Source organism: Falco cherrug, chromosome 4, assembly GCF_023634085.1.
Source record: "Falco cherrug isolate bFalChe1 chromosome 4, bFalChe1.pri, whole genome shotgun sequence".
Taxonomy (NCBI): domain Eukaryota; kingdom Metazoa; phylum Chordata; class Aves; order Falconiformes; family Falconidae; genus Falco; species Falco cherrug.
Window position 1 is genome coordinate 38,880,148 of NC_073700.1, and position 16,732 is coordinate 38,896,879.

General features: G+C 52.6%; 1 protein-coding gene across 1 annotated transcript in view; it reads left to right on the forward strand.

Annotated features, from left to right (window-relative positions):
• Positions 1–1,719: 1,719 nt before the first annotated feature.
• Positions 1,720–16,732, forward strand: part of TRAP1 (TNF receptor associated protein 1) — a 28,233-nt gene continuing 13,220 nt past the window's right edge. Inside the window, exons 1-4 of the mRNA XM_055710341.1 lie at positions 1,720–1,874; positions 7,901–8,068; positions 9,522–9,604; positions 10,011–10,151. Of these exons, the coding sequence (XP_055566316.1) occupies positions 1,802–1,874; positions 7,901–8,068; positions 9,522–9,604; positions 10,011–10,151 (465 nt within the window). The 5' untranslated portion in view covers positions 1,720–1,801. The remainder of the gene's footprint in view (positions 1,875–7,900; positions 8,069–9,521; positions 9,605–10,010; positions 10,152–16,732) is intronic.

A 16,732-nucleotide genomic window follows, 5' to 3' on the forward strand; every position in this document is an offset into this window, starting at 1 on the left:
GGTCCTTGCCTGAGTTTTGATGGGAGAGGAGCTGGCAATGAAAGGCATCTTCAGAGCACCAGTGTTCATAAGGCAGGAACGCACTGGAGATCAGTGTGGGAGCTCTGTCACCAGAGGGGGTGGCCAAGACCTTCCCCCTTAAGGAATTCTGGAGGGGAAGAAGGTGCTTAAATCTGAACGTTGAGCTGCAGCAACTTGGTTCTCTGCTCTTCCTTCAGCTGTCCACCGCGCTCTGCCACTGGCCATCCTGACTTCTGCCAACACTGCTACCACCACAGGCTGCGGGCGCATTTCTTCTCACTGCAGATGCACCAGCTGAGGTTCACACCTTGGCTGCTCATCGCTGTCCCACCGGGCCAGAGGTCTGCCCGCAGCACTTGTGTAAGCGCTCCCTGCTCTGGTCTGTCACCTGGACGTGTTAGAGCGAAGGGGTGAGGGTCTGACGGCAGCTGACAGCTGAGGAAGAGGAGCCCTCCTGCTGGGGGTGCCGCAGGGACCGAGCGGGCCGGGCACAGCAGCCCTGTCGGCCGCTGGGTGGGAAGGCAGAGGCAGTGTCTGCGTACAGCAGCGAGCGGAGGCAGTTGATGGTGATCCAGGGGTGCCGCCGGCACCTCTTCCAGAGCAAATTGCAGCCTCTGGTTTTCTCAGTGCCGTGAAGATCTAGGAGCAGCTACGGAGCCGGGGGAGCACCGCAGAGCGTGCGGGTTGCTGTGCGAGGGTGAGCCGTCCTTCCCTGCGCTTCGTCTCCTCAGCCGGGAAGTTACAGGGGGGAGCGGGGTGATCCCTGCCACCTGCAGCGTGCTGGCGGGGCGGTGAGCGCAGCAGCGGGTGCCAACCACCGGGTAACCGAGCCGAGCCTGGAGAGGGGAGGGTCTGTGCCAGCTCCCGGCCGTCCGCAGGCCTTCCCTGCGGGAGCACGCTGCGACTAAAGGGCCAAGACGCACCCAAGGGCGGCGCAGCACGAGGTGAGGGAGGAGGAGGAGGCCTCGGGTGTTTCGCAGCAGCTACAAGAGCCCTGTAGGGTGTCATGGCGAAGTGGTGCTCAGGGGTGCAGTGGGCTCAGCGGGAGGTGGTGATAAATGCAGCAGCAGGAGGGAAACGTTTGACACCGGCTCAGAAGTTGTTTTCCTTTTGGCCCCAGCACAGGGAATCTGGAGGAGGGACTGGGGTCGGTTCCAAGGGGAAGTACAGCCCAGAGGAAGGGTGCCGGGATGATGCAAGGGCTGGTGCTGGCTTTGTTGCACCTAATCCACAACATCCCGCGCCACACGAGCTGCGCTGCGTGCAAGTGCTTCGTAGACACAAAGCCAAAGATGAGCTGCAGCAGGAGTGCAGTGCAGGCGCAGTTCTCCGTGCACTCCCCCGAGCCGGGGTTACAGAGCTGCCGCTGCTGCTGGTGGCAGCTCCCTCCCGGCGGCCCTGGCTCCTCTCTCTGGAAGTGGCAGCCAGACCTGCGCCATCTCTCTGGTTTTAGCCAGGCCAGGCTCTGCCGTCACCCGCACCCCGAATTCCACGCTCGGCAGAGCCGCTCGGTGCCTCCTTCACACACCCGCCGATGGGGAATTCCATGGAGCGGGGAAGGGGACGTCCCATCCCCCGCCCAAGGCCGAGGAGCGGCACATGGTGGCCGCCTCCGGCGCGGCGCAGCCCCGCACCGGCCCCCCCGAAGGGGCGACGCCGGCCCCGCTGGTGCGTGCCCGTGACGCCATCAGCAAGCGGCGCGGGGGGGAGGGGGCACGGAGCCGCGTGACGCCGGTGCGTGCCCGTGACGCCATCAGCAGGCGCCGCGGCGGCGGGCGGCATGGCGGCGGCGCGGTGGGGCCGGGGCCTGGCGGCGGCGCTGCGCTCCCGAGCCGGGCCGCGGGGGCCCGCAGGTGAGCAGGGGCGGCCCCGCCGGTACCGGTACCGGCCCGGGCCCGGCCGTCGCGCTGGGGCCGCGGGGGGCAAGGGGGCCCTGGCGGGCGCTGGGCCCAGCTGCGCACCCGCGGGGTGCCACGCTTGGGCGGCGGCAGCCTCTGCGGGGGGGGCACACCTGGCACCGGCACCGGCACGTGCCAGCGGCCCTCCCCGGGGGCCAGCTCGTGTAGGCGCGTATAGGGCACAGCGCGTGCTCGGGGGCCTCTGCGGGCTCGTACCGGGCGTCTGGCGTCTTCCGGGCGCTGAGCCCGTCCGGGTGCGTTGCCTGGCACGTATAGGGCCTGTAGCATGGCCAGGCCAGTGTCGGGGCTAGTGTAGGGCACCGAGCGTGTTCCAGCCACGTAGCGTATCCAGGTTCATTTCCGGCTTATACAGGATGTAGAGCATGTCCGGGCTCATCTGTTGGCTCATGGAGGGTATATAGCATGTCCTGGTCAGTGTCCTGGCTCGTGTAAGGCATCTAGCATGTTCTAGGCATTTAGCATGTCCAGGTTCATCTGTTGGCTCATATGGGGTATATAGTATGTCCCGGTTAATATCTTGGCTCATACAGAGCGTATAGTGTGTGAAGGTGTTTAGCATGTCTGGGTACATGTACGGGCTCATAGGCAGCATAGCATGTCCAGGTACATCTGTTGGCCCATATAGGCTATACAGCATGTCCCAGGGACATGTGCTGGCTCCTACAGGCTGCATAGCATGTCCGGGTACATCTGTTGGCCCATATAGGCCGTATAGCATGTCTGGGTACCTCTGTTGGCCCATATAGGCCGTATAGCATGTCCGGGTACCTCTGTTGGCCCATATAGGCCGTATAGCATGTCCGGGTACCTCTGTTGGCCCATATAGGCCGTATAGCATGTCTGGGTACCTCTGTTGGCACACATAGGCCGTATAGCATGTCTGGGTACCTCTGTTGGCCCATATAGGCCGTATAGCATGTCTGGGTACCTCTGTTGGCACACATAGGCCGTATAGCATGTCTGGGTACCTCTGTTGGCCCATATAGGCCGTATAGCATGTCTGGGTACCTCTGTTGGCACACATAGGCCGTATAGCATGTCTGGGTACCTCTGTTGGCCCATATAGGCCGTATAGCATGTCTGGGTACCTCTGTTGGCCCATATAGGCCGTATAGCATGTCTGGGTACCTCTGTTGGCCCATATAGGCCGTATAGCATGTCTGGGTACCTCTGTTGGCCCATATAGGCCGTATAGCATGTCTGGGTACCTCTGTTGGCCCATATAGGCCGTATAGCATGTCTGGGTACCTCTGTTGGCCCATATAGGCCGTATAGCATGTCCCAGGGACATGTGCTGGCTCCTACAGGCTGCATAGCATGTCCAGGTACACCTGTTGGCCCATATAGGCCGTATAGCATGTCCGGGTACCTCTGTTGGCCCATATAGGCCGTATAGCATGTCTGGGTACCTCTGTTGGCCCATATAGGCCGTATAGCATGTCTGGGTACCTCTGTTGGCCCATATAGGCCGTATAGCATGTCTGGGTACCTCTGTTGGCCCATATAGGCCGTATAGCATGTCTGGGTACCTCTGTTGGCACACATAGGCCGTATAGCATGTCTGGGTACCTCTGTTGGCACACATAGGCCGTATAGCATGTCTGGGTACCTCTGTTGGCCCATATAGGCCGTATAGCATGTCTGGGTACCTCTGTTGGCACACATAGGCCGTATAGCATGTCTGGGTACCTCTGTTGGCACACATAGGCCGTATAGCATGTCTGGGTGAGTGTCCTGGCTCGCACAGGCTGTGCGGCATGTTCAGCTCCGCTGGGCACAGGGGTGGCAGCAGCAGCATTCTGTTCTCTGCCCGTTCCCATCCCAGGGGACCTTACGGCTGAGCCCGAAGGTGGTGCGTTTCCCAGCAGTTGCTCCAGGTTCCACCTGAGGCAGCTGGCGAGGCCGAGGGCCGAGGAGATCCAAGCCCGGAGGTCCCGGCGGCAGAATGTGCTGCCTTGCCGGGGCCGTGGTGCGCAGGCCTTGAGATGCACTTGTGCGTTGCCAGTAACCGGGGTGCGGTCAGGAGCTCCCTGCGTGTTTTCTGCGAGTAGCCCCTGCCGCGCTCGGTGCTCCCTTATCTGCTCTCTGGCTCCTAATCGCCAGATTTATAGGTTGTCACTGCGGTCTGTGGTTTCACTGTGGGTTACGAAGAGAAAATGCGACAGAGGAAATCGTGTGACAAGTAGGGTCGCTACGAGGGTCAGACTGTTAGATTTATTGTGCCGCTGATTGCCACCGGCGTTTCTGGGCAATTCCATTCTTCCACCACGGAAGTCCCCAGTGGCTTGTTAGCGTCTCTGTCTGAGAAGGAAGCCATGTGCCTCTGCTGGGTTAGATGTGCTCCAGCAGAGCCAGAATTTTATTCCTTAACCTGTCATTCAGGTCCTTCAGGGAAAAGCCAGCTGGAGCTGTGTGGGGTGGAAATGAGGAGGAGGAGGTGGTGTCCTTTCACTTGGATGCAGGCGGAGGTCCCTGGCTGTGGGGACAGCCATCCCTTCCCTTCGGCTGTGAGAAGTTGGCAGTGTTTTCTCTTGGCTCCACAACACTGAAGGCTGAAGCTGGCGCAGAGCTTTTCGGGAGCTGTGCTGGCACAAGCGGATCAATCAGGGAGTCTCCTCTCCCCAGATACCTACAGGGTGGTGTGCCCACCTAGAGAGCCTGTTCTTCTAACAAGATGGGGGCTGGAAGCATTGTATTGCTAGTGCTCTTCTTTGCAAGAGCATCCACAGCCTTGCAACTGCACGGCAATCAGGCTGTTATGGTAATGTCTGCTGACCCAAATTCTCCTCTTTGTTTTGAGCCGTGTACTGCTTTGTGCTCCGTTTCCCCCCCTAAATTTCTAACTGACGCTCGGCTTGGCTCCCTGCAGACCTTTTCCCAGAGGAGGCTGTGTTTCCTGGGCGGTTGGTTGGGCTCAGGAATCACTGAGGCATTCTGGTGCCCAGGCTGAAAGGAGCCCCCAAGACCTGGGTCCTTCTCTTTTCTGTGGCGTGTTCCCTGTGTGAGCGAGGCCGCTCCGTGGTCATACACACAGGATCACTTAAGATTCACAGAGGACTGGAAGCTGAAGTGTGGGTGTCTACCACCTTTTATGGTGCAGGTGAGGCAGTGATGCAAATAGGAAGGTATGTGAACTGTGATAAAGCTCAGCATTTTATTAACTCGATATAAAAAGACCTGATTTGCTCCAGCCCGTGGCAGCGCTCAACTGGGGCAAAAGCCGTTCCTTCTTTGCTTCTTAGTCTTAGGAATTTGTTTCTCTGGCTCATTCTGATTGTCACTCAACCTGTTAATTCAGCAGATACTTTCTCAATAGCTTTTGCATGCTGATAATTGTGGGGTTATATCCAGAACTGCTCAGAGCCTTTGCCAGGCCAGGGCTCTGCAAGAGACAAATGCTCTGAAGATGCTGCAGTGTGCATTTAATGAGCTTTGCTTCTACCTGGCACAGGGCGGGGTGTTAATTAAGGTTGATAAGACCAAATATTACATGAATCCAAAAGTAACTTCTGGAACTGATGGATGGTGATTTATTATTGTGTTTTAGGCGTAGGGAGACAAAAGACATGAATATGTAAACAGTTATAAATAGCTGTAGTTTCTAGAGCCAGCTAGTGGTAGTAGGCTGGGGAGGCGACCCGTTTATTGGCTCCGGGGCCTTGCTGCCTGGAGGTCTGGTGGTAGAAGTGGTCTTAAGGTTAGCACAGAGCTGCTGCTGGTCTGCTTCTCTCTTGGGTTCTGGAGTCAGGGAGGGAGAAAAATTCCCTGTTTTGTTTCTGCTGGTTGGGAAACGTGTGTGTGTGTGCACATACAAGCGTAGATGTTTCAGAGTGTCCTATACTGCCTAGCATAAAATGAGCATAAGATTTGTAAACATGTAAATAAAATATGTAAACCCTGGGCTGACTCAGGGCTTTCCTTTCCAAAGCTTGATGGGGTGGACAGCCACGCAGTGAGTTCTCCGCTGCTTCCCGCATCCATCACCCAGGCTGTTTCCCTCGTTGCTCTCTCAGATGAGCCCAACAAAGGCAGTCAAATGAAAGATGAAGAACGTGTCCTGTGATAATGCGGCAGAACTGTTTGTGACGCAGAGAGTGAACAGTTATGTGTGTAGGAGGTGTTCAGATGCATTAAGAACTATTTGTGGGCTCTTTTCTTTAAGGGCAGAATGACTGGGGAGTAATTCAAGCTTCTGGCTGGAGAAGTGGATCTTGATTCAAAGCTTTCTATGAGGAGGAGGAAGAATGAGGACTGACAGCCTCCTCAATCAGCACTTGGGGATGAGGCGCAGGAGCCAGGAGCACTGTTAAAGCTCAGGGGGTTGTGTTCTGGAGGGAGCGAGAGCTCAGCCTGATGGTCTGCAGCAGCAAGACCTGTTCCCCATGACCATGCTGGCTGTAGCATCTGCTGAGGTGCACAGGGGGGTTGCAGAGTGTTTGTGAAGGGAGCCTGAGAACCTCCCAAGCTGGGCTGGAGGACAGCGAGGGGTGTTGGGAAAGGGCTGGGATGCTGAGTTCACTCAAGGGCTATGACAAGGCGGTGGAAGGTTCAGGATGGAGCTGAACACTCCCAGCCTGTCAGCTGGGCTGGAGAGGCTGTTTCCAGGGAGGTCAGAGGTGCACTTTGGGGCTGTCACCATACTAATGGTTCTCAGTTCAGTCTTTTGGTGGTTTTGTACCCATTCATCCAAAGAAAGCACACCTTGAGAACGTGCCTCTTGCAGGCCTGGGGTGTGAGGTTTGCCTCCTTTCCTTCTGTGATGAAACAGCCTGCAAACACAGAGGGAGTCGTAAGAAAAGCCTGGGCTTGTCATGCTTCCAGCTGCTTTTGCCGCTTATCCAGCGTCTCCCCACTCTGCCCAGGCCATCCTGGTTGCTCCTCTGCCTCCCAAACCAGCCTCGTCCACTTATGTTCCTCGTGGGGTTGGGGAAGGCCGAGACACCGCCTGCCCCCTGTGCCACGGCGCGTTTAGATTCGCACCCTCCGGGTTCTTACCCCGGCACAGGCTGTTCTCACTACAGTTCAGAAATTGCAGCAAGTAACTGGCCTTGGACAGAGCTCTGTAGTGCTCTAAGTGCTCCCTTTGTGGCCAGGTTTGGCTTCGGTGTATCGAACAACAGAGAGAAGACCGTTCAGTTCACCCGGGCACAGTGGAAGGAGGAGAACTGGGAATCCCAGTCCTTAGTGGGGCTGGTACGGTTTCCTGACCTCTGTCTCGTTTTCCCCACTGATCGCTTTGATGCCTAGTGGCTTTGTGGTTGCACGTGCTGCTTACCCAGGGCTGGCTTTGTTGGAGGCTGTAATCCCTGTGCTCTGTTGACGGTGCTCAGATGGTCAAGGGCCAGATATTTATTTGCCATAAAGTAACTGCTCGGCTGGCTGCTGGGGGCCAAACAGGGCTGGCTGGCGCTGTTCTCAGGTATGGGAGCTTGTTGTAAAGGAGCCGGTTACTGTCAGCGGGAGGAAAATAAGAAAATAAGCAGGAGGAAATAGATTTTGGTCCTGATGGTAACTGTTAGTACAGCATCCAGAGAAGCTGCGTGTGCAGCAGAGGCATCTCCTGGACGTGCAGGCTGCCTTGCTTGGAATGGGGTTGTATGCTTTCACTGACAGTAACGTGGGAGTTGAAGTGTTCCCTGTTCCCTTCAGCTTGGCCAGATAACAGCAATGAAGGCTGCAGACTGCCTCTTCCTCACTGGTTAATTTGTTGTGCAAGCTACTAATTGTCATCTTCTGGCTAGAATTTTAATTCAGAAGAGACACACTCAAAAGTAGCAACTTGCCCTTCTTACACAGTGAAGGCAGTGCTGGAGGGAAATGGTGGGTGTTGGGTTGCAAGGGAACTCCAGCCTTGCTCAGACAGTGTAACTCCCCACGTGATTGCTTAAGTGGGACCTTTAGCGAGGTTGTTGCTGCTGATACTTGTGATGTACACTGAAATTTTCAATGGTGTCTTCTAGCAAAAGGAGCAGCATGTCTCCAAAGACAAATACTCCGACATTGGAGCCTCCGGTACAACATTCCTGCCATGCGCATTTCTGCTGTCCAGACATACAGCACGCAGACAGTGGAAAGCAAGGAAGAAGAGCCCCTGCACACCATCATCAGCAACACGGAGAACGTGAAAGGTGGGCATAAACACAGATTTGTGGGAGCACTCCTGGGGTGCTGGCAGACCCGGGACAAGGTCTGGGTGCAGCCGTGCCCTGACTGTGGGGGTGAGCTCTCTGCAGTAGTGTTTCTGCTTCTGGAGGAGATGCAGGATGCAGGTCATCACATCCTGCTGGCGGGCTGTGGTCTGAATCTGCGTTGCACCATCACCTCCCCCAAACTGAAATGGGTAAAGCAGAATGGCCTTTACAGAGAGATGAGGCCATCAAGACTGTGGGAAGAAGTGGCAGCCATGGGCTTAACCAGGCAATTGATGGTCATGCATGCGTGTAGAGGCTCCACAGGCGCTAGAATTTACCTAAAAAGAGACTTTTTGTCCCAGAAGCAAGCTGTGCCTGCCCAGGTCATTGCTGTGGGTCATGGAGAATGAGAATCCTAGTGTCAACCTTGTCAACCTTTTAGTTAGAATGAATTGCTTTGTACATCTCCAGGGAGAGGCGCTTTAAAGTGAAGTCACACAAGTTATTCAAGCACAGAAATAACATCTTAACAACATGCTCCCGTGGTTTTTCCAACTGCTTTTGAGACTGCCAGGCTGTGAAGCCCTGAGTGGGGTTGATGCACTGCTCCTGCTGCTGTCCACACCCCAGCTTCACCCCCGTCACAGAGGAATGTAGGTCCTTGCCAGCAAGACATGGCAGATGTGACATGTAAACCGTGGCTTTCCCCATGTTGCTTCAGGGTTCTCTAATGCCTCTAGCAAGAGAAATTCTGTTTTTAAAGGCTAAGGATGGTGTTTCAGCTGAGATGTTTTGTAGTGATATCCCTTCAGAGGAAAATTCTCTTTCTGTTGAGCACAGCTACCCACCTGCATAGGTAGCTGTACATATGCGCTCCCTTGCCTGCTCCACAGAGACATTTGAGAATCTGCCTTTTTCTGCTTAAGGCTCTGAGTGTTGTTTGGGCATGAGAACTGCTACCTGGCTTTAGAAGCTCTTGGAGAAGAGCATGTGCAAGGTTGTTCCCTTGAAACTGGAGTCAAGGAAGAGTATGGAAGGCAGGCTATAAACCACGGGAGGCACTTGAGAATGCGGCTGGGGATTGCATGGAGTCATGCATAGGAGCAAGGGGAATCGCCTTTCACTTCTCGTTTACTGATTGCCCTGCAGCCCAGACATGGTGACTAATGTCCTGCTACTGCAGGCTTTGTCTGCTTTGAGGTTTGTGTGCCAGGAGCTGAGGTGCAGAGGCCAAGTGCCTGCTTGGCAAAGTGTGCTGCCTCGTTAGGGGTGTGTAAACAACGTCTTTGTTGTCATCTTGTTGGAGGTCACAGTTACCTGTGTCCCATCCTGCTTCAGGCTTTCGCTCCTAGGAAGCTGAAGCATGTGGTAAGACTGCAGTTTTGCCTTCCTTCCCAAGAGGACCCTGGTGAAGTGCCTTAAAAAGGTGTGTTTGTGATTTTTGTTCTAGGTGCAGCCTCTAAACATGAGTTTCAGGCTGAAACGAAGAAACTGTTGGACATTGTTGCCCGTTCCTTGTACTCGGAAAAGGAGGTAAGGCACCCACTACTTGCTAGTAGATTTTCTGTTGGCTAAGTCCTGTCTCTGTCAAGGGGTACATCCAAAACACTTTTTCTGGGAGAATACCTGCTTGGTTTCCCAGCAAGTCCAGTGCTGTTCATATGTTGTGCTTTCTTGAACGACGTTTTCTTAAGACACCTTGAAAATGTATTTTCAGAATAATTTGTAGGTATGGCCAGGTGACTCTGTGAGCCCCAGAGCCTCTGCACTTCAATATTGAGTTCAGACAAACTGTTCTCCAGGCAGATAATGGGGAAACACAGGTCTTTTTCTACCGAGCTGGAATTAGTTTGTGAGTAGGCCGTGAGTTCCCAGGTCCCTGGGAGTCGGTGCAGTGGACAAGGCCAGGCTGCAGTGTCAGATTGTGTTTCATCCCCAGGTATTTATCCGGGAGCTGATCTCCAATGGCAGTGATGCACTGGAGAAACTGCGTCATCGGCTGATGGCAGAAGGGAAGGCCTTGCCAGAGATGGAGATCCATCTGCAGACAGACAGTGGAAAGGGAACCATCACTATCCAGGTACCTCCCTTTGGTTACAAGAGCATTATTCCCTGCTGCTCCCATCACTAGCCCTTGTCCCATGAAGGATCAGTGGAAGCTGAGTGGCATCATAGCCCAGTGGATTCCCAAGCCAGCTTGAAGATGTGTTCTGTTCTCAGATGGACTCCGGTTCATGAGGCTGTAACCTCAGGATTTGATGAGAAATTACAAATTTGTCTGCTCCCTGCTTGTCCCTACAGGAAAATTTGCTGTTCCTTCCTTCCCTATTAAGAACTACCAGTAGTTTTTCTCCCAGTACCTCGTCTGGTGCACTTCCCAGGTTGTGTGTGCATTTCTCACTAGTGAAAGAGTTGGGAGTCTGGTTTCATCCTGACCTTTGGTGAGGATTTCCCTCACCTCCTTAAGTCTGAAGAGTTACATGGTAGCTTCCCTCTCACCTCAGCTGCTGGGAGATGCTGGGGTGGTGAGAAGAACCTCGCTTTACTGATTGTCTCTATTTCCTCCTGCTCCAGGAGAGACCAAGTCCAGCTGATGCTGAGGTTCTGCCCTAATACAGGTGGGACTGTAGATTGCGGCAGTACCACAGCACTTACCTGTCCTCCTTTCTGCAGCCCGGGTTTTGATTGTTCCCTGCTGGTGCCAAAATACTTAGCTGGAGCTGGGCAGTCAGTGTAAGCATGCTCACCTGTGGGCCCCGGTGTCTGAGGGAAGGTAGAGCCAGTCCTTCTTTCTGTACTTTGATGGCTCTTGTTCGTGGCTGTTGTCCAGGGTGGAAGGCTGGGACTCAGATTTGCTGCTTTCTTGGCAAAGTTCTTAATGCAAAGGCAAACTGGTAACTTTTCTCGTGGACCAGTGTCAGCCATGGGTGTGTAGCTCTGGACTGTTCCCAGGAGAGCAGAGAGTGAGGCAGAGCGCAGTGTAGGAGTGAAGGCTGAGCGGGTCCAGAGGAGATGTGGCACACACAAAACACACAGTCTGGTATTTTTCACGTGGGACAAAAGCACTGGCTTTTAGAGGCTGCTTAGTTATTTTATACTTATGATTCTCTGCAGAACAGGCAGCTGCGGTTGCCATGGGGAAGTTAGTGTTCATCAGTGGGCAACACAATCATCAACCCAAAGATTCTCAAACCGTAACGCAGAGGCTTTGCTGTTCCTATCACACCTGACTATTGCATTTTTCTGACTGCTGTGTAACACCAGTTCCTTAAGGAGCTCTCGCTTAGCCCCAGGCAGGCTGTCATTCCCACCTTGCTCTCCTTCTTTCCCTTTTGAGCCTGTTGTGGACACGTAGCCTCTGACTCCATCAAGACGTTTGTACAACTCATGCCCTGTAACTATGGAAGCTGTCCCCTTCTTTGGCAGTTTGGTTAAAGAGACCTGTTTGCCCACCTCACAGATAGGGTACGTTTGATGTCATACCCAATTAGATGTGTTAGGGATTTGTGTTTTTATAACCCCCTACCTGGCTGCCTATGCATCCCTAATGCGACTAAATGAGTCTTAACTAGGAAGCTTTAACTGCAGCAATACTGCTCTGTTAGAAGGGAGAGAGAGCAGCGCTACTGCAATCTCTTTTAATAGGTTTGCCTTCTCAGTAGTGCCTAAAGCTCCTTAGCTCCAGTGAAGGGTTTATTTATAACCTCTTGAAGAAACATACTGCATATAATGATTGCTTTGAACAAGCCTCATTCAGAACATTTCCCTACCTTTCAGGATTGCAGAGGTGCAAGAAAACTTGCCTGCAACGACTGAGACAGAGATGGACCTGTCCCTTAGTCGCTCTTTTGTATTCTGTACCCACTAGGACCTACCAAAACCGAGGCAGCAGGTCCCTCATATGTGATCTGCAGCAATGGTCGCCCCATTATTTTTTTCTAGACAGGTCCTGTTGTCTCAGTCTGACCCCTGAGTCCTTCTCCTCAGATCTTTGTGCTGCTCTTGGCCTCTGGATCTGCTGAATCTCTCCCTTCCCCTTCCAAACGTTGTAGCATCTGCTTGTGTCTCACTAGTTGAGAAAAGGCAGGTCTGTACGTGTGAGGGTCTCTGTTACAGGCGTGTTCCTGGGGTGCATTATCTAGTTCTAGTAAAGGACTAAGTTCAGCTCTGTTAAGTGGCTGCGGTTCTGCTTATTTCTCTGCCAGGACTGACTTCCAGTCGTAAGCATAGCAAGACTCGGGATTTGAATACGATGGCCTCATTCGGGGATATCCTGCCTAAGCATTGCCAAGCATTGTATCTGCTAAGAGGGAAATGTCCACCAGACTACACCACCTCAGTTCCTTCACCAAAGTCCTGTTATTTTAGCAAATCCCACTGTTTCTTCCACTCCTTTGAAAGCTACCTCATTCTGTTTCTAGGATAGCTCCACCTGGCAGCAGCCACCGCCTGCAAGGTCAGATCTGTTAAGAAAATCCATTTGAAAATGTTAGGGGTGTGTTTTCACCGAGGACAGATCTGCAGAGCTCTGCAGTTCTGCATGCTAAGGCTTTACAGAGTTGGTTTTGGACCCTTTAATGTGGGAACAGAGGACGCCTTGTAGAGACCCCAAAGCCCTGTGACCACAGAGCTTTCCTTCAACACGGGTGCAAGGCTCCTTGCGGTGCTGGGCTGTGCTGCAGTCGGTGTCACTGCTGCGTGGTTCTGCCATACCGCTCTGTGGTGGTAACCTTCTGCATGTGTGAGCTTGGGGGCTGGAGCCATGCTGGTTGCTGCTGCTTAATTTAGGGCTAGGACAGTGCTAGCAGTTGAGAGGAAATTGTTTGAAATGTTTACAGAGCTAATGGCGGCTGCTGCTGCTGCTGCGTGAGGGAGTGTGACTGCTGTTTTAACAGGGGTAAGCAGCATAATTGCTGACAGAGCTTGGGCTGCTCAGTTCTCTTTGCCGGGCTTTCTTCTCACTGTTGCAGTCATCCAAAATCAGTGTCTGTGAAGCCACAAAATAACAAGTTTGCTGTGTTTGGGAGGAGTTAAAATGACTGCAAACACCACTCCTCCCTGCAACAGCTCCCTGCTTCACTGAGCAGATCTCTCCTGGTCTATGAGTTCTGAACAGTCTGCAACAAACACTGGCTTGGCCGGAGGCTCTAGTGAGGAACCAAGATGTTTGGGCTTCAGCAGTTCAATGCAGCTGCACCGGCAGGTCCAACAGAGCTTGGTGCAGGTGGGGAGCCAGTCCCCGTCCGTGCTGGGTCATGTCCCAGCAGCCACCCTGTGCTGCCAGGCTGCAGCAGAGAGAGGGTTACATCTTCAGCTGTGTGCAGCATTGCAGCATCCCTCTGCCACTTGGGCTTGAGGAAGCAGGGGAGCAGGAGATGAGCAGTGATGCAGGTAGAGGTGGAGGGGTAAAACTGGCTGGACTTTGACAAGCCTTAGGTGGAATTAAGCTTACAGAAATGTGCCACTGATTGCAGGGGTGGGGTAAAGCTTCCAGTTGTTGCATCATCTGTAACAAATAAGCCAGGGAACCAGAAATATAAGTGCATCTCAAATAACCTGTGGCCTAGGGAAGGATGTGCAAAATCTTCTGTTTTCTTCCTCTTTGTGCCAGAATAAGAGCATGTCATATTTAAAAATGGGAAGTTCAGAGTGGGTAAGAGGAAGTAATTTTCTGAACAGTGGGTATTTAGACCTGGATGGGTGGAAGCTGAGCCTGTAGCAGCGCTCAGCATCGTTGAAAATAATGTTAACACAAGGGTACTGGAAAGGAAAGGAAACCTCAGGCTCTCTGCTTCGGACGGCTTGCATGTACTAGGCCAAGATTATCTTGTATCGATGTGCATCAGTTTTATTGTGGCTTTTTTCCTGTTGGTTGCTGCTGCAGATGCCATATTGGTTCTAAACTGGAACGCTGCTCCAGTGTGGCTGCTGTCCTCAACTTGTGAATTTTAAGTCTCTTTAAGCAAGGCATTTAAATAACAGGGGGAGGGTGGGACACAACACCACCTGCTATTCAGACATTTTGGGATTTTGTTACTTATCAATTGGTGAAAGCAGTATGTCCTTATTTTATAATGTAGTCAGTGTTCTTCTGATGCCCTGTTGAGATTTCACACTGAAATAAGCATTTCAAGTGTTCATTTGGCAACAAAGCGAGATGAAAGACACAGTAGCTCAGACATGTACTAACTGCAAGCATCCTTTCAGATGCAGCCGTGGCAGAGGCAGCAGTTAATGGTTAGTTAATGCATTGCTTGGTGTAATGCAGTTCTACAGTACCTTAAATTGGGCTCAGGTAATGAGCAAAGATGTTACATTACCTGGGTTCTTGTTCACCAGCTAAACTAAGCAGTTTGTTGCTTTCAACTAGATTTGTTGCTGTAATTTTGTGCAGCTTGTTTCTGCTTTACCATAAAATGTGACATGAATACAAGAGCCACGGACTGACTGATTTGATGAGACAGTGGGGCCAAAGCTGTTTGTTTACCTGTCTATCAAGGCAGACGGAGGTCCTCAGGGCTGCAGAGCAAACAGGATTTCGTGGTGGGAACCTTGAGGTACTGCGTGTCCAGCAGTTATCCCACCGTCATTACACAGGACAGTCTCTGATGAAAACATCCACAAACCCACACCACAAAGGTTGGAACAAAGTGCAGAGAAAGCACAAAGGTCTGGTGCAGTTTGACAGCAAGCTTTGTGCCTGGGAGGTCTCCACACACAAAAAGGTGCTAAAAGCGGCTGCTGTCTCCTCAGGATAAATGTTACTTAGTCTAGAAGCGTAGTTCAGCAAGTGTGGCCACAGAGCAATTTGTGGTCCCTCAGAAGGTGGGGTGAAGGTCTGTAGCCTGCTGTGTAGTCTTGCAGAGAGACAGGGCAGTAGTGGGGATGGTTCAGGGGGAGGCTGTTCACTCTGCACTCAGGGAAGTCCCAGAAGGGAAATTCAACCAGGTGAGTAGGTTGTCGTTTTGCTGAGTAACAGAAGGGCTTCTGTAATTAACCTTCAGCTAATGAAGTGTCAGCACACTGGACTCTGTTTGATGGCATACAGTGGTTGGTTTCTCCAAGCTGTGGAGAAGCATTTGGCACTTTGAACTCTGAACGTATCCCTCATTTCTTGTAATTTGTGAAGCCCCATGTCCATTGTGCAGCCCCATGAAGCATGTTGCTTCATGCTTTTACGAATAACTCTGCGGTGGCTGTTTTCAGCCTGATAAAACTTTTCTTGCAGACTGAAGGGTGGGCTTGAAACTGCCTGCAGGGGAGGAAAGGTTGTATTGTTGATGGTGGAGCAACAGCAGCCCTCGCAGTTGTGCTGGGCAATGGCAGGTAGAAGGTGTTTGCAGGGGGTCGTGCAATGACACGGTGGTTGCTGGCAAAGACGCCCAGAGGCCGAGCAGCAGCCTGAGCAACAGCCAGCGCAGCGGGAGTGATGTGAGAAGGGCAGTGGAAGTCCTGCCAGCTCCTTCCTTGGATTTCACAGAGCTAGTGCTGGCAGCACTTGCGTCGGCGCAGCACAGGGCTCACTGTTCATGGGCAGGTTCATTTGGTTCCCATTGCTGAAGAGGGCCTGCTCTGCAGAGCCCAGTTCCCGTCTTTCTGCTGCCACCGCTTTATTCCCCATTCCCTGGAGCAGCACCGTCTGGTGCAGGGAGCTGAGAAGCACAGTGCAGCCGCAGGAAAAGCGGGCACAGTGGGAGTAGGTTGGAATCTCGATGGTGTTTTCATCCCAATCCACGCAGGTGTTTGCCTACGGTAGGAAATGTCTGCTTTGCCAGGATCTTCGGCTGGCCACCTAAAAGGACACTTCCCACTTTCCCTGGCAGCGGCTGGGCGCTGGTGTGGGAGCAGACTGTTTTGAGCCGTGCTGTCTTTGTTCGTTGCGATTCACCCTCATCAAACTAGTCTCCAGGAATTGTCATTAAGCATTTTGCAATAAGTTTGGCAGGGTGTTCAGAATTCAATAGCTGAATAAATTTACGGGGTAGGGATTTTTATTTTTTTTTTTAACATACTGGAATTTGGGAATGACATGCTGTGCTATAAATAGGAGTGGATCAGAGGACTTAAGAGTTCTGTTCAGAGTCTGGCATGAACAAAACCTGAACCAGATGCTGAAAACTTTTCTTTCTGGCTTTTTCTTCCCTGGGGGAAGGGACCACGTCAGATTCCTGATCTTTTGCCATACCCTGTTTGTTTTTCCTGGCTTTTCATCTCCCACTGTTGAGATCTTACTGGGCATCATCCCTCTTCTCAGCCAAGTTGACTGACTAGCCTCACCGTATTTAATCAAGGGAAAGGTGTTGCTGTGCTGTGACTTGTGGGGATGCAGAAAAATCCCTTACCCACATGGCACCTCACTCAATAACCTCACAAGTCAACCACAGTTTGATCCTTTAGTGGAGTTAAACACTATATTAAAAAATGCGTACTAACATTAACTTACTTGGCTAGTAAATAAGCCCAGTAAATGCCCCACATGGGTGGTGGAGGTACGCTGTGCCACCAGCCACTCTGGCACCTCACCTCCAAGCCATCTAGCAGCAGCCAGTTCCACTTCAGCTCATTTTGCTGACTCCTACATGCCAAACCCCACCCCTGCACTGACAACACTGGGAGTGCATCAGCCTGCTTCTGGGATGTGCAGGCTGCTGTCCGCTGCAC